This window comes from Crocuta crocuta, unplaced genomic scaffold (genome assembly GCF_008692635.1).
Source record: "Crocuta crocuta isolate KB4526 unplaced genomic scaffold, BGI_CrCroc_1.0 scaffold229, whole genome shotgun sequence".
Lineage (NCBI taxonomy): Eukaryota > Metazoa > Chordata > Mammalia > Carnivora > Hyaenidae > Crocuta > Crocuta crocuta.
This window is the reverse complement of record NW_027536464.1, coordinates 2,795,912-2,822,178: the sequence shown is the minus strand read 5'-3', so window position 1 is coordinate 2,822,178 and position 26,267 is coordinate 2,795,912. Positions and strand designations below refer to the sequence as shown.

At 44.8% G+C, this 26,267-nt stretch overlaps 1 protein-coding gene and 3 long non-coding RNA genes across 5 annotated transcripts in view; 2 read left to right on the top strand and 2 right to left on the bottom strand.

Moving 5' to 3' along the window:
• LOC144218724 (uncharacterized) overlaps positions 1 to 3,193 on the bottom strand; it is a 6,383-nt gene extending 3,190 nt beyond the window's left edge. The window contains exons 1-4 of one of the 2 annotated variants that reach the window (XR_013331243.1): positions 2,794 to 3,193; positions 1,430 to 1,480; positions 746 to 887; positions 156 to 380 (exon numbers count right to left, since the gene is read on the bottom strand). This is a non-coding gene — a long non-coding RNA (uncharacterized LOC144218724). The remainder of the gene's footprint in view (positions 1 to 155; positions 381 to 745; positions 888 to 1,429; positions 1,481 to 2,793) is intronic. The other variant, XR_013331244.1, reaches the window with a different exon arrangement.
• Positions 3,194 to 11,226: 8,033 nt separating this feature from the next.
• LOC144218722 (uncharacterized) lies at positions 11,227 to 12,350 on the bottom strand. The gene is made up of 2 exons (XR_013331241.1): positions 12,055 to 12,350; positions 11,227 to 11,416 (listed from the first exon to the last, which is right to left on the bottom strand). It is a non-coding gene; the product is annotated as an uncharacterized LOC144218722 (long non-coding RNA).
• Positions 12,351 to 17,042: 4,692 nt separating this feature from the next.
• LOC144218723 (uncharacterized) lies at positions 17,043 to 18,109 on the top strand. Its single transcript, XR_013331242.1, has 3 exons — positions 17,043 to 17,299; positions 17,418 to 17,453; positions 17,923 to 18,109. It is a non-coding gene; the product is annotated as an uncharacterized LOC144218723 (long non-coding RNA).
• A 6,237-nt stretch (positions 18,110 to 24,346) lies between these two features.
• TNP1 (transition protein 1) lies at positions 24,347 to 24,935 on the top strand. Its single transcript, XM_077748648.1, has 2 exons — positions 24,347 to 24,525; positions 24,734 to 24,935. Exons 1-2 carry the CDS (start codon positions 24,387 to 24,389, stop codon positions 24,760 to 24,762), a joined length of 168 nt encoding a protein of 55 aa, XP_077604774.1. The 5' UTR covers positions 24,347 to 24,386; the 3' UTR covers positions 24,763 to 24,935.
• The last annotated feature ends 1,332 nt before the right edge of the window (positions 24,936 to 26,267 follow it).

Below are 26,267 nucleotides of genomic sequence, written 5' to 3'. Positions count from 1 at the left end.
CAGCCAGACGCCCTACCTCCCAACCCCATTCTTGCTTTCAAATGACAGCCATGGGGCAGAGGGCTTCACCAAGCCACACTTTCTCCTCTCTCTCTCTCTCTCTCTCATGCTGCTCCCACTGTACCCCCTGCTTGAAGTCTCGGAAGGGAACTCACAGAATGTGGGCTATAAATCTCAGCTTCCATTCTCACAGGGCAGAGATGAGCAGTGACCACAGAGCGGCACCTGGCCCAGCATTCTGTGGGTCTGTGGGTCATCACACAAAGGCTTCTCGGGGACAGTCCCTTCCGGTCTGCAGGTGTCTTGCCAGACACATGTGCTTTGTTTATGTGACAGTCATCAACAAGTCGTGAAGCTGGCTGAAGGCACATCTCCTAGCACTGCAGGGGAGAAACACTGAAATCAGAGAGGAAAAGACACTTGCCCGACATTACACAGCTAATTAGTAGAACTGAGAATAGAGCCCAGGTCTCCTGGACTTGAACATGCACTCTCCCTCACAGCAGGCTGGCCCTTGCGGATGCTGCCTGACTGATCTAATTGCATCCCAGCCCAGGTGCCTACGTGGGTGAAGCTGGGGCCTGGGAGGATCTCAAGGCTCAGTGAGCAGTAATGAATGAGTTCTCCACGACTCCCAGCTAGGGAATAGGAAACATCCTGTGGTCCACTCTTACGGGCCTGCTCTCCCCTCCCAGCCTCTTAGGCCCCTCCCCCCCTCCGCAGCACACGGTCCCAAGCCTCCTACCCGATACCCTGCGGTCCTTTGTGCAAGCCAGAGGAGACTGCTTAGTGACAGGTGCATCCTCCTGGTGTTCATGCTACCTGCTGGCTGGGGACAGGGTCCAAACTCCAGATAAAAAGTAGATTCTTCCAAGTCAAAAGCAGACCTGGGAGACGATTCATATATAAAACTGTTTCTCCAGGGATATCTCACAGAACACCAGCAATCTGCCCTAAACACAGACTTCAAACATACTAGAATCTCCTGACGTTTGGGGTGGAAGAGACACGGTTCCCATTGCTCAGGGCTCCATGCAGTCCGTGGGACAGGATCTGCTTCCCAAACTTACTGGATTCTGGCACCCTCTGTCAGCACTCTCAGGATGATTCTGTGGAATTGGGGCTCAGCACAGCTCTGTGTCTCTAGGCCCAGAATTAATTTTTAAGACATTTTAAACAAATAACATTCTGAGAGATCATCTGGTCCAGGGGTCAACAAATGATGGCCAAATGTGGCCATGGCCTATTTTTGTACGGCCTTTTAACAAGGCATTTTTGTAAAAACATTTTTGAAGAGCTCAGGGGCAGGGGAAGAAAAGGAAAGGCAAGGCATATGTAATAGAAATTTACGTGGCCCTGCAAAGCCTAAAATATTTACTGACTTTTCCTTTACAGAAAAACCTCACCACCCCCTGACCTGTCATCTCACCTCTCATGTAAGATGTGGTCAAAAGCGTCCTCCACAGAGAGAAGGACGGATCTAGACAACAAAGATACAGGAAAGGGAAACCAGCGTTCAGCTGGCAGTTAGACATCAGATTTCTTTGAGGACAGTGAAAACTCTAGAAAAGGATTGGCTGGGGAAAATGGGCTACTGGGACCCAGGACCGAGGGAGGGAGGAACCAAGACAGGCTTGGTGATACCCCGGGGGTTGCGGGAGGAGCTGGCTGGAGGAATAGCAGCCCACCATCATCTGGGAGGTGGGTGTGAAGGACCAGGTCTGCAGGCCACGGCCAATCCAGGAGGGCTGCCTGCTGGTGGTGGGCCGGGATTGTTCCCTGAGGCTCCGATCCCAGGACCCAGGACTGTCCCAGGGCCTCAGACTGATCCTGAATTCTCTGTAACCCGACCCAGACCCAGCGGTGAAGGACACCTCACCGCAGAGGAGCGGAGGGGCATAAAAGGTATACAAAGGGATTCAAGGGGATTTGGTTACAGAGTTGCACCAGCCACTTCCTGGAATCCAATGGGAGTGAGTTCTGAGAACTGGACACGGGGAGGGGGGAGCTAAGCGGGGAAGAGAAAAACAGGCCAACAGCTGGTTTGCGAGTGTGCGCTGGGAAACAGAGCTGGCCCATGTGGGCCTGCGGGCTGGTAGGTCGAGCTCTGCCCCCAGCCCTGAGGGACTGGGGGGAAGGGAGGGGGCCAGGCGTCCAGGGGCAGCCTTGGCCTCCCGCTGGCAGCCTCTCCGCCACACGCCCCCTCCTCACCACCCACCCCTCTGTGGTGCCCGGCCCCACCCCAGTCTCCTTTGCCCCTAGGGAGCAGAGAACAAAGGGTCCTGGATGTGCCCCCAGCCTTTCGGCCACCGACACCGCTGTGCCTCTGCCTTTGCAATCCTTTCTTTTCTCCTCTCCTGCCTCACCCCTCAGTTCTTCTGTTCCCTCCTTGGAAATTCTCTTTCTCCACCTGACCTCCCCCCCCCGCACCCTCCCCCCATATGGTTCCAGGCTTCATAGCTAAGCAGTCAAGGATAAATTCCTATCTGGGCCTGAACCTGGTCCCTCCGAGTGGGGGTTTGGAACAGAGTAAGGGAGGGAGCCTCACTTCTCCCCGGTTCTGCAGCCTCCCTGGCTGGCTCTCCCCACCACACAGGAAATCAGGAGGAGCCGGAGAAGTTGTTACAGAGGAAAGGCTCGTTCTCCAAGCCTGCTTCCTCCCAAGGGAGGGAGCCTACTGGGCCCAGGGGCCACTCGTGGGCAGCCGAACAAGCCCACTTCTCCAAGCTACCACCACCACTGCCACCATACACACTTTATTTGCCTTTTTCCATGTCTTTCCCCATCACTCACCAAGACCAAGGAAGGTCATGTGCCTAGACCTGTACGGTAACCACGCACATCTACCGTGACGGCACTGAGTGATATGACAAAGTGGCTTCACCCCCTAACCACAGGCTTCTTGAGAGAAAGAACTGTGCCTTTTGACAGGGTGGTACAGGCCACCTTGACCACACTCCCAAACAATGTATTTGCACTTGGGACCATCCCGGAAAATCTGTTACATGTGGAGATTAAGTGCACTGCCCCTGAGCAGACCCGGGAAAGATCTGGAGTAGTTACAGACAAGATGTGTCCAATTGCTTCGTTGTTTAGCTGAGGAAGTCAAGGTGACGTGCAGTGGAAATCCGAAGGGACCCCGCCTGCAGATCATACGTCACAGTCCTCCTACTGTCTGACATCCTGTCGTCAATGGCAGATTTATCTAAAAAACAAACAAAGTCCATTCCAGGAGGAGCCATCCCAAGTTCATCTAAAGCCAGTACAGGGAAGACTGGTCTCTTTCTTAAACAAGCAAATACTTTTGTTTCAACCCCAACTTTTCCTGGGGCCTGCTGGGTGGTGTGCACCGTGCCAAAGCCATATATATATGGCTCACATATATATATATATATGAATGATACTTGAGGATGACATTGTGATATGATGCCAATACACAGAAGCAAAGTAAAGACTCAAGCAAGTTCCTTGGCCTCCTGTAGAAGGCCTCCTTGAAGTAGAGTCTGTGCCCTTGGACTTGTCTTGAGCATTCTTATGCCTGGCTTTCCACCCGGAAGCACTATCCACCTCTCTATGTCTACCTCTCCAAGAAATTTTCTGATCCTCCTTGACTTGACTGATGTTTCCCTTCCCCAAGCTCCCAGAGCACCAATTGCCCAAATCACACATCCGGCCCCTAAGCCTCTGTGTGTTGTAAGCTGGATTTTCCTATGTCCACATAATGGAAACTACCAGGGCTCTGGGCAGGTCCCTTCAGATCCCTTTTACTGGTTTGTTGTGTGCTTTTCCATCTTTGGCTTTTTCTTTCCCAGGGCTTTGTAGAGGTGTCCATTCTCCTTTAGAGGACTACCTTTGGCCTACTGGAGCCACTTCACCTGCACACCTGGTACGCCCGGGATCTTATGACCTCACGGGATGACCCCTGTCTTCTTTGTTATAGGACATATATTAGTCAGCATCCAGGCTTGGGAGACAGAAAACCACAGGAGTTATTTTCATGGAATGAATTTAAAGAATAATTAACTCAGTACCAAGAACAGAAAAGGCCAAAGGGAATATTAAAGTAGCAAAGAGGTCCCAATTATTAGAAGCAGCTAACTCTTTCAGTATGAGGGAACAAAAGGGACTATTATTAGAATTATGGAAACTTAAAAGCCTGGAGGGAGACACCCCCAGCGCTAAACTTCAGCCCTCTCTAAGGGGCTGCTGCTCTGCTGGAAGAAGGGCCTCATGGCGCGGAACCCAGAGACCTGAGAAGGGGGTGCCAGCCAACTCATGATGGCATTTCTGAGAGGCAACAGTGGGCCTGGTTCTGCAAGTGTTGGGAACCCTGGAAACTGGAACACCCACTGCTCCTAGAAGGAGAAGCCAGTGTGGAAAAACATTGCTCAGTGATGCCCACAGGAGCAGCGGGCACATGGAGCAACAGAAGGCAAACAGGGAGAAGCACTGGCCATGCCAAACTGGGGGCTGCCTTGCAGAGAGAATTAAATGCATCCACCCTCAGACATTAGAATCACTTTATCTACAGTGTATATGAGTTCCAGGGGCAACTTGAAATAACTGAGGCCAGGCCATAACTGAAAAAGAGATCTTTTGTTTTGTTTCATGTGTGTTCAAGAAGAGAACAGTTCCTCCTTCATATATGAGTTAGTTTATTCTGGGAGACAATAAAGAAGATCTTTACTTAAGACACTTAACTAACCAGATACTTGAATGTGGAAACTATAAAACATCCCAAATAGACAGGACCCCAGTGATTAGTTAGTAGAACCTCACTTTCTCTCCTACCCACTAGCACCCAGATGAGGAGACTGAATCCCAGAGGAACCAAGTGGTCAGAGAGTGGCAGGACCAGCCCTGGAACCAGAGTCATTCCTTCATTCAACAAGTATTTACTAAGCATCTCCTGCTTCAACCCCAGGTCTAGGACCTTGGAAAATATCAATTAATAAGACATTCCAGGAAGTAGGAGCCATGGAATGTAAGCTATATGGTGGCAGAGATGTTTCTGTCTACATCTTTTCCTTTCAAGATGATCTTCTGTATTACTTTTGGATGGCTTCATTTTTCACTTATTCTCTCTGTAGACCTCATCAAGAATAGAAACACAACAGAGGGTGGGGTGAAACAGGGAAGTTTGGAGAGATAGTAGCTTACAGATGTGATGGAAACTACATTTCCCTCCACGGGCATTGGCCACCATAGTTCTGGAAACTCTAGGACCATCCTAGTTTCAACTATTCTGCTCTCTGTGACTAGCAGTGTCTTGATGGTCTGAATATACTCATGTCTATAGCCATACTCCATTGGGAGCCATCTTGGTACTGGGACTGGGCAGCACAACACTTCCCCCTGATGTTCTGGACGAATGGCCTGTCTCAGACACTGGTGGGGACCTACAAAGGTTGGAAATCAGTTGTTTACTGAGTTCTTTCATGAAACTAACCAGCCATCTCCTTGTTGAGCACTTTAAAAGATCTAGTGGGAAGCCTCAGAAGAAATGGAGGAAGACAGAGCTTGAGAATCTTAGGCTTAAGAATCCTTAGATTCTGCTCTGCTTGTTTGGGGTGACAAACAAGCTCATTTTTTATTGGTGACAAATGTGAAGGTGCCCTGAACCTTTAAGATAAGAAAGGCAAGGAAATCAAACAAGAAGACAGAGGAGGCACTGGAAAACAATGTGGCTGCAGTTCATTATGCATCTGAGTTCTGATCCAGAAATATGGCCCTTGTTCACCAATCCAAGGGCTGAACTGAAATCCAAATTCTCTAGATCTTTTTTCCCTCTTTTCTTTATCTCTGTTTTGTTTTTTTGTTTTGTTTTGTTTTTACATCTCTTTCTTTGATTACTAGTCAACTCCTGGGAAAGAGAAGAGACCAAGGAAAATCAAGTCCTTCCCAACTTTGATGACCAATAGCTTTTTCCTTCTCAGACTTTCCTCAAAGCATTTGTTAACACATATTGAAATTACAAGAATCCTAACATTCATCGGGCTTATCCTTTCCCACATACTCAGGGAAATTTGAACACAGAATACCTGGCAATTCACTTATTACAGGGATAAACAGAAAATAAGATGGAACAAATGGTGGTAAACTTTTGAAAACTCAAATATCCCCAGAGTGGAATTCTTTACTAAGAATCTTTCCTCTGTGTTTAGTGTGATTACACACATGCACATGGGTGGGCCTGGGTTCTTTTCAGCTGATACAATTAAAAAAAAACAAAAAGCCTTTTCAGAATAAGGAAGACAAGGAATCCAGAAGGAAAGTCATCCATCCTTTTTCTGTTTAAGTAGAATAAGCCACTAACTTATCTTTAATGAGTAGACATCTCCACTGTGCTAAAAGTTCTCTAGGCAATAAGATTTTACAACCTCTCTTAGCTACCCACTCCCAGTCATTACCAAAGTTCACCCCAAATGCTCTCTCACTCTGCTGGTTGGGGAAAAAGTTGATGAAACCTCTCAGAAAAACGATTTGGAGAAAAAAATGTATTAAGAGTCCTAAGGATATCATCCTCTTTGACCCTGTGACTTCACTTCAATAGCTGTATCCTAAGAAAATACAAAAAAGACTAACAAAATGAAATAGATATGTACATTTTGTATCCCTTTTTGAATAAAAGCAAATAATTAGAATTGTATTAAATATAGGATGTTGGCTAATTGGTTTATGTAATAGATAATAGAATATTATACAGATCCTGTAGTGTAGATTTATATAACATATAGGTAACATATACAATACAGAAATTATAGTTGTGTATATAAAATGCAGAGGGGGCACATTGGTGGCTCAGTTGATTAAGCATCCAACTCTTGATTTCAGCTCAGGTCATGATCTCATTGAACCCTGAGTTGGCACAAAGCCTGCTTGGGATTTCTCTCTCCCTCTTTCTCTGCCCCTCCTTGGCTTGCAATTCTCTCTCTGTCTCAAAAAATAAATAAACATTAAGTAATTTAAAAAATAAAATGCAGAGATAAATATAAATAGGTCAATCACATACACACAATGTTAAATGTTAAAATGATGCATTTTCTGTCTCATTTTTGGCTGAGGCCCCAAAGAACAGAGAACAGAATAACAGGGAGCAAGTATTCCCACATAGAAAAAACAGTGGGCAGCTCCAGAAAGGAGCAGTTCACATTCCCAAAAGAAGGCTTCAACTAGTAGGGGATGAAAATCAGTGGATAAATTCCCAGCCTCCCAGCATCAAGAGGGACAATTCTAAGGTAACTTTCCCATCATTTCTCGGAGGATCTCCAGTGGGATTAAACTTCAGTTGCCCTTGACAGTCATCAGCTCAGTAACACACTCTATTCTCTCCCTTTCTGGGCTCACACACCCCATTCCCCCATTCCTGTTTCCTAGAATCTACTTCATAATATACAACCTGTTCTCAGGTCCTTATCTCAGGCTCTACTGGAGGGCAAGTAAAATTAAGTCATTCCCAAAATGTAATACCCTCTGGAGCTCAGGTTTTGTAGCTATCTAAAACTCAGGAAGGAAGTTATCTTCAGAGGCTTTTGTTTCATCCCCCAGGTGAAGCAAGAACACAAAATGAAAATGTGGCTCTCTAGTCAAACAAGGAAGAGGAAAAGCTCAGAAGATATACACAAACTCATAGTTCAGCGAACTATCTTGTCACAACATTATCATCATTGATGCCATTATTACTGTCAAATGCCAAAGATGCAGAAGTCAGACAGCGTCCCAGCCGGGTAGGTAGTCACATCACTGGAAAAGACTCGTGGGGCTAGGTCCAGTTTCAGGCAGTTCCTCTGCCTAACACAGTTACCTGGCTTCTCCAGCTATTTGGAAGGGAACTGTATTTTAGAGACAACAGTGTTATAACCCGCCGAAACATAGTGCTGAGTGCCAGGAATGCGAGGACTCTGATTTACTACGAGTCTCTCATTCCCAATATGGAACCCAAGGCATATTTAGATGGACAGCTGGATCTTTTCTCCTTTTTCCTCACGGATTTCAAATGATGCTTCAGGAAAAAGTAGGGATTCTGAGGCCAGGGATGAAGGGGCTCTAATAACGTATGGTCCCTGGGATCTGAATAGAGAGCCAAAAGAGAGCAAGCTACCCCATACACAATCCCAGATTCTTACCCCCAGCTCCCATGCCTACAATGCAAACTGGCCCCTGGACTATTTGATAAATGTGGGCAAGATAGAAGTGGAACCCACAGGATCAGTGGTGGTAGATTCCAAAGGTTTAGGATTGAGGTTATAAAGTCAATGTCTTCAGGCCGGTAATATTAGTACAAGTGAAACAAGCAGAGATTTGTGGAGACAATGGTGAAATGAAGAGTTTAAGCCCCATCTAAAAGGCACTTCTAAACTCTAGTCATTTGGGAGGCAGTGTTGCTAGACAAATTTTTAAGAGCAACCAAGAAGCCAAAAATCCAGACTGTATAGGAAAGTCGTTGGTTTCAGTGGTGCAACTAGCTCAAATGTTTTTGCTCGCCCCATGTTGGCCTGCACAGTCAAAACATGTCTGTAGCCAATAGTTGGCTCCTAAACCATCAGGTAGACATATGTTATGGGAGTGAGACAATCTACTGTAATTGGAAAATGTATTGAAATAGACACCAGACAGCATAGTAACAGACTACTATAAGATTTTGAAAAAGCTGAAAGAATGGAAAAAGACTTTAGGATTGAGTTATAGACAGGCAAAAGGGACTGCACTCAAATTCATAAACTTATGAACTTCAGTTTGGGGCCAGTTTCAATGCCTGCTATTATGAGGTATAAGGATAATGGTGGCTTTATGCAGCATTATGACTACATTGCATCATACAATGTCCTGATCCTATGAATAGTCAGTTAGCTTTCTTCTTCCTGTGACTGGCTTAACTGCCTGAGGAACATTTGGTTTAGGACAAGCAAGTTCTGTGCCCTCACCCCACTCCCCTACACACACTCCCACCCCCCAAATTTACCTCTTTTACAAGATTACCACCGAGACAGGAGAAAGATGGCCCACTGCATAAGGACATCCAGGAAAAGGTGAAGATTCATGAATAGAAACTACCACAAAGGGTTGGAAAAGGAAGAGTAAGGTTGACCCTTAGACAAGATGCAAAGAAAAAAGATCCTGGCCCAGGCAGAGCCAGAATAAGTCTCAGGGGGCTTTAGCCTAGGGGATTAAGAGAGTAGGAAGACCACTCCATTGTCTCTGCCTTTCTGTGACTTTTCAAGTTAGCCCTTCAGTGTGTTTGTTCAGTGTGTTTCAGTTGTAAAATTGAGACCACTGTTACAAGATCAGTGAAATAATAGTTAACACGAGCTCCAGATAAAGTCTTGTTGGAACATGGCAATGACCGCTCACCATGGATGCTTTTGCCTGTGAAGATTGAAACACCTACCATCCAGCCCTTTACTTTCAAAGTCCCCCTCCAGTAGCCCTATCACATGACATAACTCACAAAAGCTGCTGAGATGTATAACTTGGGTCATGATTTTTTACTTCCTACAGGGCTTTCATCAGTAAATATTCACATCTTAGACACTAAGATTCAAAGTTCTCACCCTTAATCTCAACTTTTGGGTACCTGGTAGGCAGGTCTCCCTGTGCCATTACTTTGACTCTAGACTATCAGCTCTTAAATAACACGTACATGTTAACAAGGCCAAGTTCTATGTAAATCTGGCAAAAATGGTGAGTGTTATATAGATGACTGGCACCAGAATGAAGCAGGAAAGGCTACTGACCTCCTTTGCCTGTGCCTTCTCCCCTAGACTACACCAGTGTGTGCAAAGCATGTGACTACAACACATTATTACAAGATAAAGTATAGCAGGGGCGCCTGGGTGGCTTAGTCAGTTAAGCGTCCGACTTTCGCTTAGGTCATGATCTCGCGGTTCGTGGGTTCGAGCCCCGCGTTGGGCTCTGTGCTGACTGCCAGCCCAGAGCCTGGAGCCTGTTTCAGAGTCTGTGACTCCCTCTCTCTCTGACCCTCCCCTGCTCACGCTGTCTCTCTCTCTCTCTCTTAGAAATAAATAAAACGTTAAAAAAAATTAAAAGAAAAAAAGATAGAGTATAGCATTACTACAGGGAATCAGTATTACTATAGGGTCCCACTCCAAAATATACTCATATATAGTATTATAACTAACCTGTTATTATTGGGTACCACTGCAAGATTACTATATCTAATGTTATAACTAAGATTACTGCAATGTATCACTGCAAGATACACTTACATCTAGCGATAGAACTATAACATATTATTACAAGATGCCTCTGCTCCTGGGCCCAGGGACACGTGCCATAACATCTTGAAACTACAGTCTCTCCCCACAACCACACTAAGAGCAAATGTGTCAACTGAGAGCAAATCGACCATCGTGAAAGGAAACCCATGTTTCATTAGGAACAAGAATCTCATCAATACCTAGAAAATTTGACAAAACCCAGGGTCTACCAAAGTCGGCTGGACAACAGTTTTTGTGTCTTTCATAGGAGAATTGGGTTCTAAGGCCTCAAGCTTATAGATCTGCTTTGGTCTGGCTGGCATATGATTTTTAAAGATTGCATAACTTTTGCACTTTAAGGGTAATGTGATGGGGATAAGAGATAATGTCGTAACTTTATGTGACTTATACAAGGTCCAGATTCAATTACACAAGGGATTCACACAGCTATCAGAATTATTTGACCCCAAAGGGCCCAAGACTACATTGTATCTATAGTACACTATTAGGAGAACCCTGGGGATATCATGCTTTAAAAATTTCCAAATACACATATGCCATTCTAAGCCTATTGTATGTTTTCACCCTTCCTCATGTTTACAGTCCTTGGGTTCTATGTAGACACGACCTGAGCTTGTTTCCAGAAAAAAGGGGTATCTTTGGGTATCTTCTTTACTAATTACCAACAAATGAAGCTAGAAGTATGGGCTGGCAAATTGTTACAGGTTTTCTGGTTGTTATACCCCAACCCAGACTGTTAGAAGGTCTATCAAACCAAGTAAATTCTTCTCATATCCAGAAAACATTTCAAACTAATCCAAACCGAAGCCCAATCATATTTTATTAGCAAGCCTCTTAAACAGAAACTACATATTTCCTCCCAACTCACCAATAGGTGATTGTCCCTCTACCTATTCTGCCCTGCTCATCCTATTCCATGAAAAAAGGTGGAGGTACTCCAGGTTGCCACAGGTCACTCTTCAGCTAACCAAAAACACACGAAACACCATTTGTCAGTGAAAGGAGAGAAATTTTACTTAAAGACACTGGGCAGAGAGGCAAAATCAATGATGATTATGGTGGTCTTGGGCCTGCACCACAAGAGGCTTTTCTTACTGCTAGCCATGGGGAAAAATGTGACATGGAAAATCATGGATTCAAGCAGTGTCTTCAAACAGATCATTGGCGTATGCTGCTGACTAAGGAGACAAGAATGAGAAAATGTAAGATTTACACTCAGAAAACCCATGTGTTTTTTATAGAAGGACCCCCTCAGCTCAATATCTCAGATTTAATCATACATAAGGCCAGAGAGTGTAAGAAACCTACCTTCGAGGGCACCTGAGTGACCCAGTTGGTTAATCATCCAACTCTTGATTTCAGCTCAGGTCATAATCATACAGGCTCGTTAGTTCAAGCCCTGAATTGGATCCTATTTGGGATTCTCTCTCTCTCTCTCTCTCTCTGTCCCTCCCCCCTCTCAAAAAATAAACAAACTTTAAAAAAAAAGAAAGAAACCCACCTTCAGAAAGGTAGGTCCGAGGGTTATGTCTACCTGTCTAATGAATGAAAAGATTTGAGGGAGGCTCTACCATAAAGAGGATAAGCAATGAACACAGAAATTCTGGTTTTTTTGCAGGATTGGTGGGAAACTGGGGGACAGCTGGGTTTTTGCAGGTAGAAGGGAAGCCAGAGAAGAGTTGGAAGGCAGTCTCTGGAAGGCAAGTGGAGAGCTTTGCTTTGAGAAAGGCATGACATTTTGGAACACCTGCAGGCTTGGAGGACAGTTCTTCAGGTTTATGAGGCCCCTTTTATAATCAGAAAATGGCATCAATACCTTGTCTTCCTGTTCTTTTTCTGCCATAACTTCTTTTCCTTCTGTCTCTGTTGTAAATCCTTCAGATGGCATGCTGAACACTTATATCTACAGGACTGCACCATCTTCTTACATTTCCCAGTTCTGGCCAGCAGCAGGGATCTTGTTGCAATAGCAGCCTCTGTCTGCTGCCCCCTTCCCCAACCCCAGGTCCATTAGTTCAAAGCATCCCACCCATCCTTTTATATACAGAGACAAGTGTCCATGACATGGGAGCTCCTGGCAAAAGGACCTGATGATTAGTGATGCCTTGTCACAATGGCTGTAATTCAACATAAGAGCTTGGCTGAGTGGTTCAGGAGTACTGAGACATTTGGATAAAATCAACAATACCTATTAGAACTGCTAGAATCAGCTGGCTGCCCATCAGTATAGCCCAGAGGAACCACCCTGGGTGATACTAACCAAATAAAGTTGTCCTGGTCTTTCAGACCCAGCATTTTCAAAGCCTTTATTGGCTGGTACATTTATGTATGTATCCCTAGTCCCAGCATCTCAGTTTTAGAAAGGGCTTTTTTAGCGAGGATTTGAACAATATGAGAATTTTTAAATGAATACATTGAGGTATAATTGACACACAATAAGCTCACATATTTTAAATGTGATAACAATTTTTTTTAAGATTTATTCATTTTCGAGAGATAGAGTGCAAGCAGGGAAGGGACAGAGAGACAGAGACAGAATCTGAAGCAGGCTCCAGGCTCTGAGCTGTCAGCACAGAGCCCCACGTAGGGCTCAGACTCACAAACCGTGAGATCATGACCTGAGCCGAAGTCAGATGCCCAACCAACTGACCACCTAGGCACACCAAATGTGATAAAAATTTGATAAGTTTTGACATAGGTATACACCCAAGAATCTATCTACACAAATTAAGATAATAAGCATATCTTCCAGTCCTAAAAGCTTCCCTGTGTCCCTTTGTAATCTCTCCCCCCTGCCCTCCCCAACACTCCAATCCCCAACAATGTGGGAGTTCAAAGCTCTAGTCCAATTTATCTTGATAACCTACTACCCCTAGCCTGTCCCCCAGAACTTCACAGAGATACAGCTTCAATCTCAAGAAGCACAATGTCTGGGAAGAGAAGATCTGCATACAGAAAAATTTTGGACAGATTCTGGCAAATGATGTAAAATGTTCCCAAAAGATGAAGAGTTTGTTGAAGAAGTAATCATAGCATTTGGGGCCTTTGAGTTTTGAAGGACATATACAAATTTAGTAAGATGCTAAAAAAATGACAGTTCAAGTAAGACACTGAATTTTCCATGAACCCCTGTATTTTTCCACTTTTCAAATAACCCAATTTAGCTAGAACAGCAGAAGTTGCCTAAGGGGAAAATGGAAGACATGACTACAAAGAGGGTTGAGGTTGAGAGGGCAAATATGAAACCTTGTAGGCAGTAAAGAGTTTCCCAGGTGTTTTGAACAAGAGTGACATGATTAGCCTTGCTTTCGAAAGTTTCATTGGACAACAGTTGGCATGCAAATAGAGATACAAGTGGCTTACACAATAACATAGTCCAAAAGAAATGAGGATTGGTCAAGGGGCTGCCATCCCAGAACATGAAAATGTCAGCATCATGAAAGAAGACTCAACATGGACAAGAAAGGAGAGGCAAGAATCCAGGAACACACCTGGCCGGTGATTGAGTGGTGCCATCCAGAAGTCAAAGGCTGGCAAGGAGGCCGCAAAAGATAAGACATCTCCCCTCTTCCTGTAAAGTCTGGTTTCATGGGCACCTGGGTGGTTCAGTTGGTTAACTGTCTGACTCTTGATTTTGGCTCAGCTCATGATCTCATGGTTGTGAGACTGAGTCTATCCTCCACCTCCACACTGGGCATGGAGCCTGCTTAATATTTTCTCTTTCCCTCTCTCTTTGCCCCTCCCCTGATCTCTCAGAAGGAAGGAAGGAAAGAAGAAAGGAAGGAAAGAAGGAAGGAAAGAAGGAAGGAAGGAAGGAAGGAAGGAAATAAAGCCTGGTTTCAAGCACACTTTCTGAACAAAGGCTTCAATGGTTCGCCCTCTCCAAGAAGAAGATCCACCTCTTGCGGGGGCCAGGGAGGTGATAATCCAAGCATCTCTCACAGTTCCTCTAGTTCCTTGCCTCTTATAGACTCTAGGAGGGAGGGAATTCTATAGTAACATAAGACCTAAGGTTTTAATCCTGGGAGATGCAACAAAGGTTGGGAAAAGAGAGAGAGGAGGAAAGAGAGGGACATAGAGTTGTATTTTAACACATCTTTGTAGTTGAGTGTAATTTATTCTCTGTCCTCTTTCATCAGAAGTTACTAACAGGGGCACCTGGGTGGCTCAATGGGTTGAGCATCCAACTTTGATTTTGGCTCAGGTCATGATCTCATTGTTCGTGAGTTCAAATCCCGCATCGAGCTCTGCTCTGATTGTGCAGAGACTGCTTGGGACTCTCTCTCCCTCTCTCTCAGCCCCTCCCCTGCTTTCTTTCTCAAAATGAATAAACAAACGTTTTTTAAGTTACTAACCATCCAGTTGTTTCCACACCCAAAGAATCCATATCTTTAAGCCAAAAGGATTGGCGTTGATGATCATGATATTATTATGTCCTACAGATGGAACAACTGATGTATGCATCCAAATTTGTATTGAGGCAACTGAAGTTACCTCTGGGCCTATGTGTTTCTGTGCTCTTTCCTATGAATTCATGGTGGCATGGCTCAGTGTGTGGAATGGGCAGAAAGGAAGTAATGGGGCCGTGTTCATGAGATCCCAAATTATGACTAAAATATGCCTGAGAACTCACCAGCCTAGATACATACCAACATGGCTCCTTCTTCACACACACCAAATGCCTGAGAAGATCCTCACTTTGTGAACAAGATATCCTCACTTAGGAACTTTGTTTCAATGGGGCACCTGCTGGCTCTGTCAATTGAATGTCTGACTCTTGGTTCCAGCTCAGGACATGATCTTGGGGGTCCTGAGATTGAGCCCCGCCTCAGGCTCTGTGCTGACTATACACAGCCTGCTTGGGATTCTCTCTCTCCCTTTCCCTCTGTCCCTTCCCCACTCATACTCTCTTTTTCTCTCAAAATAAATAAATAAACTTAAAAAAAACTTTGTTTCAATAAATAATTGTGATCCACCTCTCAATTGGCAAGGATTTATTGAAAATCTCTTTGAGTGCCTATCTTTGTGCTCCATATTTTTCTCAAAAAAATGTAAAATGTGTATGAAACTGTCTTACATGAGAAATTATTCTAATTTCTTAGACAAGAACAACACAGCTCCTCCATTTACTAGCTGCAGGATTGTGGACAAGTTGCCTAACCACCCTGATCCTGGAATGCAGCAATAATAATACCCCCCACACAGGGTTGATGTAAAAATTAAATAAATAGGTTAATATCTCTAGAGTACTTACCATATTCCTGGCATTGTTCCAAGCATACACTCTTATCTTGGCACTGTCCTCTCAAGAGTATAAGGTGCCTGAAAGAAGGCACAAAGGTAAAATAACAAAGACTAGTCAAGACCAGATGGCCATCCCAAACTGGATTTATCTATCCCTAAATGAGGGGGTTGAGGTCAGGTAGGAGTGAAGGACACATGGGTAAAGTGAGTTTGGAAGAATAAGGAGAAGGCCTGCCATTTTCTATATCAGAGCAATAATGGTTGAACAAAGCCTCCTCTTTTAAGAACTTTGGCTGTGAAGCAAAGGAGAGAGTGGTTGCTAGAGAGAGGCTCACCCTCTGCTCAAAAACAACCTTAACTCTCCACTACCTCACCTCCTGTCTCTCCTCTACCCATTGCACTCCTGACCGCACCCCCACTCTCTCTCTGCAAGAATCTACTTTCCAAATGTTCTATAGGGTCAAATAAAGTAAGCAGTGAAAAATGAAATGAGGCTCTTCAATTGCTCTGCACAGCTCCTGGTACTCAGTAGGTCCCCAGTGAGTGGTATGACCTCTCCAAGTCCGGCACTTCCAGGTTTGAACTCCATACTGTTACTCTGCAACTTCATTCTTATATTTTACTCTGCTCAGTCTCTTTCCTCAGCTGTCTTCCCTGAAACTCCCAAAGGTTGAAGATAATTCCTATAATTTTGTCCCTAGATCATCTCATCTGCTCCTGTAAATTCAGCTACACATAACTACTTTGCTGATGCTCAAATCTACATTACCTGCCCTATTGCTCTCCTGAGCTAGTTACTCATATCTCATTTTTCCACTGAGCACTTAAGTAGACATTATATCTGTCCAGTAGAAATCTCAATCTGTGCAAATCTAAACCAACACTTTCTCTCCAAATGTAGTTGTTGCTGCAGTACCTATTGGTGGTTATTCACTCAGGCCGGAAGTCTAGGGATCAATCCTTCCCTTTAAAGCTCATTCTTTTCACTTCCTCCCTCATCTCAGTGTTTTATAATCCACCCCTTCTTCTGTATCCCCATCACTGACTTGGGTCAGTGTCCTCTAGGTTTTCATATTCAAGTCTTTTGTCCATGTCTCCCTTCATGGTAGGCATTAACTGCATGCCATCCCCTTGGTGATTAACCGCCCTGTCCCTCTCTACCAGAGCAGCAAATATCTGAGAAGACACTGCTGAATCACTAAAATTAAGTAGATGAAGATTTAATTCCCACCTCTGCTATTTAGTATTTATGTGTCCTTCAGCAATTTCCTGAAGCCTAAAAGGAAGTAATTTCCAACTGGGCATTTAGTTTCCTCATTAATAAAATAATAGGATTGCCATTAGTTCCATATCCTTCTGGCTTTAACTAAAAGAAGATTTTTGAAGCCAGGAAGAATAAAATAATCTGTCCAAGTTTAGTAGATCGAGAGGCTTGGCCCCAGAAAATCAGTCTGACTAAATGTTGAAGGAAATCATCCCAGGTCCCACTGCTCAGCCCTTCTCCTGTAGATTGGGTCGCTGACCTCATATGGACTTTGTGACATACCAGAGTGGGCAACCATAAGTCCACAGTGACCTGGTTTCTTTAGATGCCCCTCCTTGCCCCATCTCAAGGCTCAGAAAACCATTTTCAGGTAAATAGCCAGAAAACCCATATTGGGATTCTAACATCTACCATGACCGAATGTAGACACCCTAGGATACAGGACTTCTGCCCATCCCCAGAGGACTCCACGGACTTTCTTCAGGAGCATAGAAAAAAGTACCACCGAGGACAGCATGGGGAAGGATGAAGACAGCAACTGGCCGGTTCTTCAGTGTGTGGTCCTGAAAGAGTGTGGGAGGAATATGGGGAGCAGTTGGGGGATGTGTAAGGGGAGGGGAGGAAGGAGGTGGTGACAGAGGCATTACTGAAGAGGCTTCATTCGTTCTCAGGCACATGGCACGGCCTCAGTGAGAAGCAAGCCATTTGTAAGTATTCATCAAGCCCGCATTATGAATCAGACATTGACCAACTCTCCTGGACTATAAAGATGAATTAGATAGAGATCTCTCAGGGTAGTTATCTGAATGTTTACCATTAGAAGTGCCTCAGGTGAGAAGTTCAGAGACCTACAAATGGCCCTGTACTCAGGGGACATGAGACTTGGTTATGCTCTGCTATCATCATCCTAAAAGTAGTTTTTAACCAGAGGCCAGTATAATCATCTTGCACTGGGCCCCACAAATAATGTAGCTTGTTCTGGGGAGACATGACTTGCCCAGCACCAGCATCACAGGAAGTTTCAGGTAAGCCAGGCCAGATCATAGCTAAAAGGGTAATAAAACCATAAGGAAAATGTTAAGTTGGCTTTGTGTGCCCACCTGAAGAACCTTCTGAGACTCTCCTACCCTAACTGGGGAACTTTATCACCTCAATTTTGTCTTTGTTTCCCTACAGCATGAAGAAACTGCCCAGCACTATTGCAGAACAGTGCTCTGTAGAGGATACAAACATTTCTGCAGGGTGACATAGTCCTTACCAGAACTCCAGAACATCTCTGCAGTATTATCTTCCACATTTTCTCCCAGAACAAAAATGAGGCTGCCCAGCATTGAGACTCTCTTGATCAATAAAATATGATCACTACAACANGCAAAAAAAAAAAAAAAAAAAAAAGGCTTTGTTTTGAAGATTTCACTAGGAGTCATCACCACTGTCCCAGCATAGAGAGTGTGAAGGGCAAAGTGCACCAAACCTCTGTGCTTTTGACTACAGAATTCCAGGATTTGTGAAGGAATTACTTTGTTCCCCTTCTTTAGTGTAAATAGAGCTGAACCCACTTTTCAAAATGTGAGAATTCTGCTCAAAAGAGCAATGTGGGGGCCAAATAGGCAACAAGACTGTCAAGCAAGACTTCCTGACAGTAAGATGGTTCCTCCAGCCTATCTCTTCTTCTTCACCCACATTGCTCACCACTGAGGGTAGGAAGTGGGGTTTCATCACAGCAGGCCGAAGAGATATAATTGGATTGCAATGTTCTCTCTTCACCTCACCTTGGTCAGTGGAGTTATAATAGGCGTTTATGCTAAAATTACTTCAGATATATGGGGAGTCTCCTCTGACCAATGGACCCTGCCTACCAGCATGTTGGTCACAATGCCTCACAATCAATTATAAAGGCACTGACCCCTGAGGGTGGCAACAGTCTTTCACTCTGGTCCTTGGCCCCTTTTGGTGGCAACTCTTCTCCCTTTCACAGGGCAGGTGTCCTCAAACTCAGCGACATGATGGTATTTGGCAGGAAGGATGAGTTCAACAGGGAAAAGGCTCCTGGAATGTGACTCTCAGAACATGAAGGGTGAAGAGAAAAGCAGAGAAAGGGCATAGGAAAAAAATAAAAAGAGGCCAGAAATCTCAACAGTGGTGCTTCATGGCAGAGTGGCAAGAAGCCTGGACTGGAGATGGGGAGATCTGGGCTTGAGATCTAAGTTTGCCTATAATTTGTGACTTTGGCCAACTTACCCTTCATCTCCTGACTTATTTATTATGAAACTGTTCTCTAGCAACCTTACCAACTCAAAGCTCCTTACTCCCGTTGGTAGATGGATAAAACACATTTGTTCCTAAAGACCACATGAGGCCAAATGATTGAATATGTGTGATATTTTCATACGATAACACCCTCTTTCTATTCAAAGGACACAGCCTTGTTTTTGTCTTATGGCTGCAGGGAACTATATCCCAGTGAGTTCTAGCAAGGGACAGCTTCCTCTTCACTATGTTATAAGTAGGGCTATAGTCAGTGCGTTCAGGGGAGTAATTAATGTGAAACTTTATTTGGAAGCTTCTGAAGCATCAAATTCGGATTTACTTTGTGTGCTATTATACACCACATGGCCTTATTGTTAATAATTACAAAGGGAATTGACATACTCAAATAACTTTTCATTAAGTCTGAAAACAACAACAAAAATAAAACTGAATTCTCTCCAAATGAGAATTTTAAATTTGTGCAGAAGACCTCCAAACTCACATCGTGCTTCTAAGAATTATTTCCCCCAAGTTCTCCACCTTCCTTCAGTATTAGATTCCTTCACTGAGGTCCTAAGAGCACATGTAAGAGAGAAAAGGCAAATACAGTGGAGAGTGTAGACCAGATCTACTTTATTTTTAATAGTTTATTATCAAGTTGGTTTCCATATAACACCCAGTGCTCATCACCACAAGTGCACTCCTCCATGCCCATCACCCCCCTTCCCCTCCCCCCCAACCTCCATCAGCCTACTTTTAAGTCAAGCAGGGAAGGCAGTGTGGAGCAGTGGCCTGGAAAACCAGTCTTTAGCCTGGAAATCAGCAATCTTGGGTTCAGCCATGGCTCTTGCACTACCAGGATACAGCCCTTGGACAAGCCTCTTGGTTTCTAAAATGAGGGGGTCCAGGTGATTCCTGAGGAACCACCCAGGGCCACTGCTCTTGTGATATGTCTCCTGCCTTTTAGCAGCCCAATCTCTCTCTTCCTGGAAAACAGAAATTGTTTATGGAAAAACAGTTTGGAAAGCAGTCAAGAAAGATGGGAAAGGAGCCTGGAGAATAAATGGGAAAGAATCCCAACAAATCTTCAGGCAGAACCCAGACATCATCCAAACCAAGATGCTCCCTTGTTTCCCAGAACTGGATGGAAAGAGGCGAATGGAGTTGCGTTCCCTCCTTCCTTGGTCTTGGGCCCTGGTTTCTCTTTATTCCCTACTGGAGACATCAGAGGAGTCCTGAGCTCAGAGACCTCTGCCCCTGGTGACACCCTGCTCTCAGAAGATTTCCCATCCCATGGCCTGCCCAAGCCCCCTTTGCCTGCCCAAACAGCAGCAGCAGCAAGAGCAAAGAAGATAGGGCATGAATGTGAACAGGGTAGAAGGTCCCCACTTCCCTGCTGAGGTCAACATCTGGAGAGACTTAGGTTTTAGAGAAGGATTCAGACTGAGTCATCAACATGTGTAAGAACTGTCAGCAACTTTTCATTTTTTCTTCTTAATAAACCCCAATTGCTGGCCTGCTGGGAAGATCCTGCCCTGGGAAGGCATCTATTGGACTAGCAAGGAAAATTAATGAAGTGAATTTGAATTGGAGAGGTGAGATGGGACCCCACTAGAGATCTGACTTCTGAAACAGTGATGCTCAAAGCATGCTCCTTCCTAACCTAAGAGAGGGGCCATTGGGAGTGCTAGCACCACTTTGGCCATCCGTCTAGGAGATAGAGACTCTATTCTGTTTATCCACCTGTCTTCATGCAAGATAACACTCAGCCCCAAGAGAGAGGGAGCTGATAGCTCCTCTTCTAAAAAGACAAGGAATTCAGTTCTCTCTCCATGTCCCCTTAGCAAATAGCTCCTCTTCTAAAAAAGACAAGGAATTCAGTTCTCTCTCCATGTCCCCTTAGCAATCAGAAAATATCCATTCCCTTTTCTGAAGAGAAACAAAACTAAGACCCACCAAGGAAGACAAAGTATGGAGGAAATGGTTTTATTGGGCATCTCTGGGTTATTTGAAGGAACTCATGTAACTACTCCGTGTCTCAGTTTCTTCATCAGAAGAAAAAGAAGCAGCAGAAGGTAAAAAGAAAAAGCAAAATTAGAGATAAGGAGACACTCAGCAGGCTGGATTAACAAACAGTTCTCAAAAAAAAAAAAAGGTTGGCTCCAGGTCCACCAAGGGTCAGGAGTGAACTCATTGTGTTCTATCTAAATGGCCCTTGGCTCAAGCAACACTGGGGCAGAAATGGAAAGAGAAACAGAGACAGGCAGCAATGCCCAATGCTCAACTGTGCTCTATCCTCACTCCAGGAGGTCTGACCCAAAAACCAATCCAAACACCCCCAGCCCCACCAGGGACAGGCCTGTGAACACCTCCCCCTACACTGGGCTTTCTGCTTCTGGAGTTTCTCAGCATGAGTTTCTGAAACCGGAACTTCTCCTTAACCCTATGCAAAGGGGACTCTGTTGGTTTCTTCATCAGTTCCCGAGCCTGTCTGCCTTATTCCCTGTGATCTCAGCTTCCCCTTGGCAGAGTGGGTCTTTGGGGATGGGATGGACTCAGGGGTTGGGGGAGGCAGGGAAAGAAATACTATCCAGTCTTGAGGACCATCCAGAAAATGTCTTTCCAACTCAGGAGGCCAGTTCCCCTGCAAATGTTTGAGCCAGCAAGCAGCCTCAGGGGCAACAGGGTCTATGACAGAAATAATGTTTTTTTCACCCTTTCCTGTCTAGAAATGCTCCTACGTGGAATTCAGAGTCACACTGTGTCTTACTGCCTATTTTCATGATCCCCAAGTAGAGAGAATGAATAAATGTTTACTGACCACCTACTGTGGACCGTGTCAGTGCCCATGAGAAATGCAGTAGACATAAAGAATAACACAGCCCCTAACCTCAAGGATCCTACTGTAAAAGTCAGATAGCATCAGGGATCACCTAACCCAACCAGCTTCTTTACGAAAATAAAGGAGCTGAAGTCCAGAGAAGTGATATTTATGGCATAGTCAGGACCAGAACTGAGACACACTGCTCCTCTTGAGATCAGACTCCCACACACCACAGAGCAAGAGCAAGGTGAGCAGCAGACCAGGGGGTCATACACTTAGGTTTGGTTGACTTTGAGAACAGTATTAAAGGACCATGAGATTTGGACAAATTACAAAGAACAATGAGAATTTGAAAAGCCAGGGAAGCCTTCCCTGGGGAGATAGGACAAAATGGGGAGGAATCAGATAATTGGGAAAATAGAAGGACTTTTTATTTATTCAACAAATACTCCACAAATGCTTATCAGGCTCCTGTTCTGTGGCAGGATTGTTCAAGGCCTTGGGAGCAGACGGCAACAAACACAATTTTGAAACTGCTTTCAGGGAGCTTGCTTGTAAAAGGAACTAGGCTGAGGTATATAACAAAGTCCCGAGATACAAAAAGGCAAGGCTGAGTCTTGTTTCCTCAAGCTCCTCCCTCTTTGAACAAATCAAAGTTTACAACAGAACCCACCTGGAAACAGGATAATGGAGACTGTCACTTATAATGGCTTTTTAAGGACTCTGGGTTTCAAAACATGTCTTGTCATTTTGTCTCTATAAACATCAGAAATACAGAGTGTAGAACTTGAACTAGTTCTCTTTTCTGTTCAACCAACTTTTGCTAAGAATCTGATGCATGAAAGGTGTTTGGTTCTTGAATGGGATGAGGGCAGGGGAGAGAAAGAAAGACAAAGAGAGGAAATAATGATCAAGTTCTATTGAAATGTTTCCAGAGGACTGTTATCAGGACTGAAGGACAAAGAAGAACAGGTTGGATGTTGAATCCGTTACGGGGGAAGCTGGGGATGGTAGACATCCCCAGGTCACATCTCTACTTGGAGCTCCACGCCCAGGTACTCAGCAATCAGGCAGTATCTCTATTTGGAAATCTCAAAGGCACCTCAAACCCGAAAATATTTTAGACCAAAATGCATGATGATCACTGCCCCCATGCCTGGCCTTTATCCCAGTAAGTGGTACCAGCATCCAGAAGGCTGTATTACACAGAAACGAAAGCCACACTTGCCACACCCTCCGCTCTCACCAACCAAAGCCAATCCATCCATCACCAAGTCTATCTCCTGTCCACATCTCTACATCCGAATCAACACCCTTTCTGGCCCAGGCCTGAGGATCAAATATTTCTCTCTCCTGAACCATTACTATTGGCACTAGCCTCTCTATTCACTCTGCTTCCCCAACAATCCACCCTCTACTCAGCAGCCTCTAATCTCACCTTACCTCTTAAACATTTTTCCATGGCTTCCCAATGCACTTGAGCCTAGTCTGGTCTCTGCCTCTCTCTGCAACCTCATCCTTCACCATGTCAGATGTAATTATCCTGCACCATGTTGGGAAGTAATTATTTACTGATTTGTGCAGATTTCTGATGGCTTTCTCCCTGATGAGGTGGAAAACCGCCATGAAAACAGAGTCTGCTTGGTTTTACCCATAACTATTTTACATACTGTCTGATCAAAAATTATTTGATGACTGGATTTTTTTAAATGGCTAAGCCAATGGTTCTCAACAGAGGGTGATTGTTCCCCTCCCCCCAAGGCAATGTTTGGAAACATTTTTGGTTGTCACAGCTACTGGCATCTTTGGGTAGAGGCCAGGGATACTGCCAAACATCCTACAAGGCCCAGGACAGTCCTACAAAATTACTCATCCAATAATGTGATAGTTAGATGAACAGAAAGTATATACATTTTGCTCATATTAAATTGGGTTTCCTAGAGTCACATCCTCACAGAAATACATTTGTGATGTTCCAACGCTGTGAGAGACTTAAACACACACGCAGGTACATACACTCAACAGCCATTAAATTCCTACAGGCAGGAATTTTTTTAAGTTTATTTATTTGCTCTTTGAGAAAGGGAAATAGAGCAAGAGGAGCAGAGAAAAAGGGAGAGAGAATCCCAAGCAGGCTGTCAGTGCAGAGCCCAACACGCAGCTTAATCTCACAAATGGTCAGATCATGACCTGAGCCAAAATCAAGAGTAGGAACTTAACAGACTGAGTCACCCCATCGCCCCCAGAAGATACCTATTTTAATGGTCTCTTGTACTCCCCAGATGCCTGGCACAGAGCTGAAATTCAGTTGCTCAGTAAAACCTGTCTGGGAAACCTTATTTAATATAAAAAAGGCCTCGATATTGAGGACAGTCTAGAGCTGCATTAGCGGGACCACCTTATTTCTCACATATGACCGAAGTGTAACAAAGGCCAGGGACCTCACAGGGGAGCCCCACCCACCTGTTAAGCCACACCCCTTCAGGGTCACAATGGCTAGGGCCTTAAATACCCAGACTCCTGGCCTCCAGGCCCTGCAAAGCCCCTCATTTTGGCAGAAATTACAATGTCGACCAGCCGCAAATTAAAGAGTCATGGCATGAGGAGGGGCAAAAACCGAGCCCCTCACAAGGGAGTCAAGAGAGGTGGCAGCAAAAGAAAATACCGGAAGGGCAGCCTGAAGAGTAGAAAACGGGGAGATGACGGTGAGTAAGGGAGGAGAAGGAGGGCAATCAAACATGGGGGACCTGCCCTGGGGGCCCCCTCTCTTGCAGTTTGCTTTTCCTGGACCCTGAATCTCAGCCTGAGAACTGCCTTTCCAGCCCAGTTCCAGGAACTGAGGCAGGGAGAGGAGGAAGAGGGGGTGTGTGTGCTAACTGGGGTCCCTGTTGTAAACCTGTCCTTCCCCTACAGCCAATCGCAATTACCGCTCCCACTTGTGATGCCACCCACGGGCTCTGTCCTGGCGGACTTCACACCCCACCAGGCAGCAACGAGCAGACAACAGCCAGAGAAGAGCCTATCGTGTGCGTAAAATGCCAATCGTGACAAAATGAGGAATGTATATGTTGGCTGTTTCTCCTCCACATCTCAATAAAACTTTGAAAACTGGAAATGTTTCCTTTTGATCTTTTGGCTGGAAAAATGGGCTTGGGCAGACTTGGAAAGAATTGGCACGTATGAAACCATTAAACATAACTTGGAAAACATCAGAGTAGTTTGTCCTTGACTCTCAGCACTGGCTGGGCACCCTCACAGTATTCAGGTCTTGGGAAGGAGCTAGCAGCACATGGAGACTATCTCCCTCCTCTGTATGGAAAGGTACAGGAGATAGGAGAAATGGAAGAAATGCTGCAGTCATCGGTGCCAGTTATGAGCCAGAGGATACAAGCTGGTTTTATCAGGACCCCAAACCATGGGCTAAACTAAAGCTGGTCCTGATGGGCAGGACCAGTGACTATTAAAGATGGGGGAGACACGCCGGGCAGAGCTTATGGTGTTCAGGCAATACCCCTGATGTTGGCAGGGCTGCTGCCTGGGCAACCCAGCTGGTGAGACTCTGATGTCATAAGCGAACCTGGCCAGGTGCGTCTACGTGTCCTTAGCCATACCGTCAACTCTACCTTGACCTTTTCTATCTCTGGCCGTGGATGCGATGCCTCTTCTCAGTATCCACCCATCCCACTCCGAAGGGGATATTTCCTTGACCTTTAAGTGCCTCCTGTTGGAAGGGGGCTTCACCAACCCAGCAGAAAAGGATGGAAGGAAGAGCATGAGGCTGGGAGGCTGGGCATGAAGTCTCCACCAGCGGGGAGTGAGACATTTCTTCTTGGAATTCTGTGCATTTTCAGTGAGACCATCGAGTAGGTATGAAGGTGGTTAGAATGAAGGTGGTCAGAAAGCATTTTTGTTTACAAACCGTTTACATATAAAACCGTTTACGTGTAAACAGTGCTTGTAGAAACTTAATCAGCATTTTGAACCAAGTCAGCTTCTTATGAGCTGTCATATATCCGGCATGATGTGTTTACAAAATAAATCAACTGTTTTTCTCTCGATAAAAAGCTGTATTTTTCTTCTCTTGTACAATATTCTGACATCCTACCGGGTTTTTCTTCTCTGTTCTGTATAACGGTACCTAATGTTGGCAAAAACTGCGTGGGTTTTGGAATTTGTGGACACAGATTTAGAAGATCACCATTTTTTTACATCTATAAAAAAATAACAAATGTTGAAACAGAAAAAGTCTAGATCATAGAGTAAAGATTTTTCCTTTTTCCTAACGCACACTGCTCCAGAGCAGGATCTTACCACCAGGCACGCAGACACCTCTAACTCCTCCCTCCAGTTTCCACTTCTGTAGAGAGAAAATATAAATGTATTCTCTTCTACGGTTTTAGTTCCTCCAATATTCCTTTTGTTTGCCTCTGTTTTCTCTGAACCCTCG

What these genes read in the sequence shown, in the direction of transcription:
- TNP1 (XM_077748648.1), top strand. Translation starts at nt 24,387, where the DNA reads ATGTCGACCAGCCGCAAATTAAAGAGTCATGGCATGAGGAGGGGCAAA. An exon ending in TAGAAAACGGGGAGATGACG is followed by an intron (nt 24,526 to 24,733) that starts GTGAGTAAGGGA and finishes CTTCCCCTACAG; the next exon opens with CCAATCGCAATTACCGCTCC.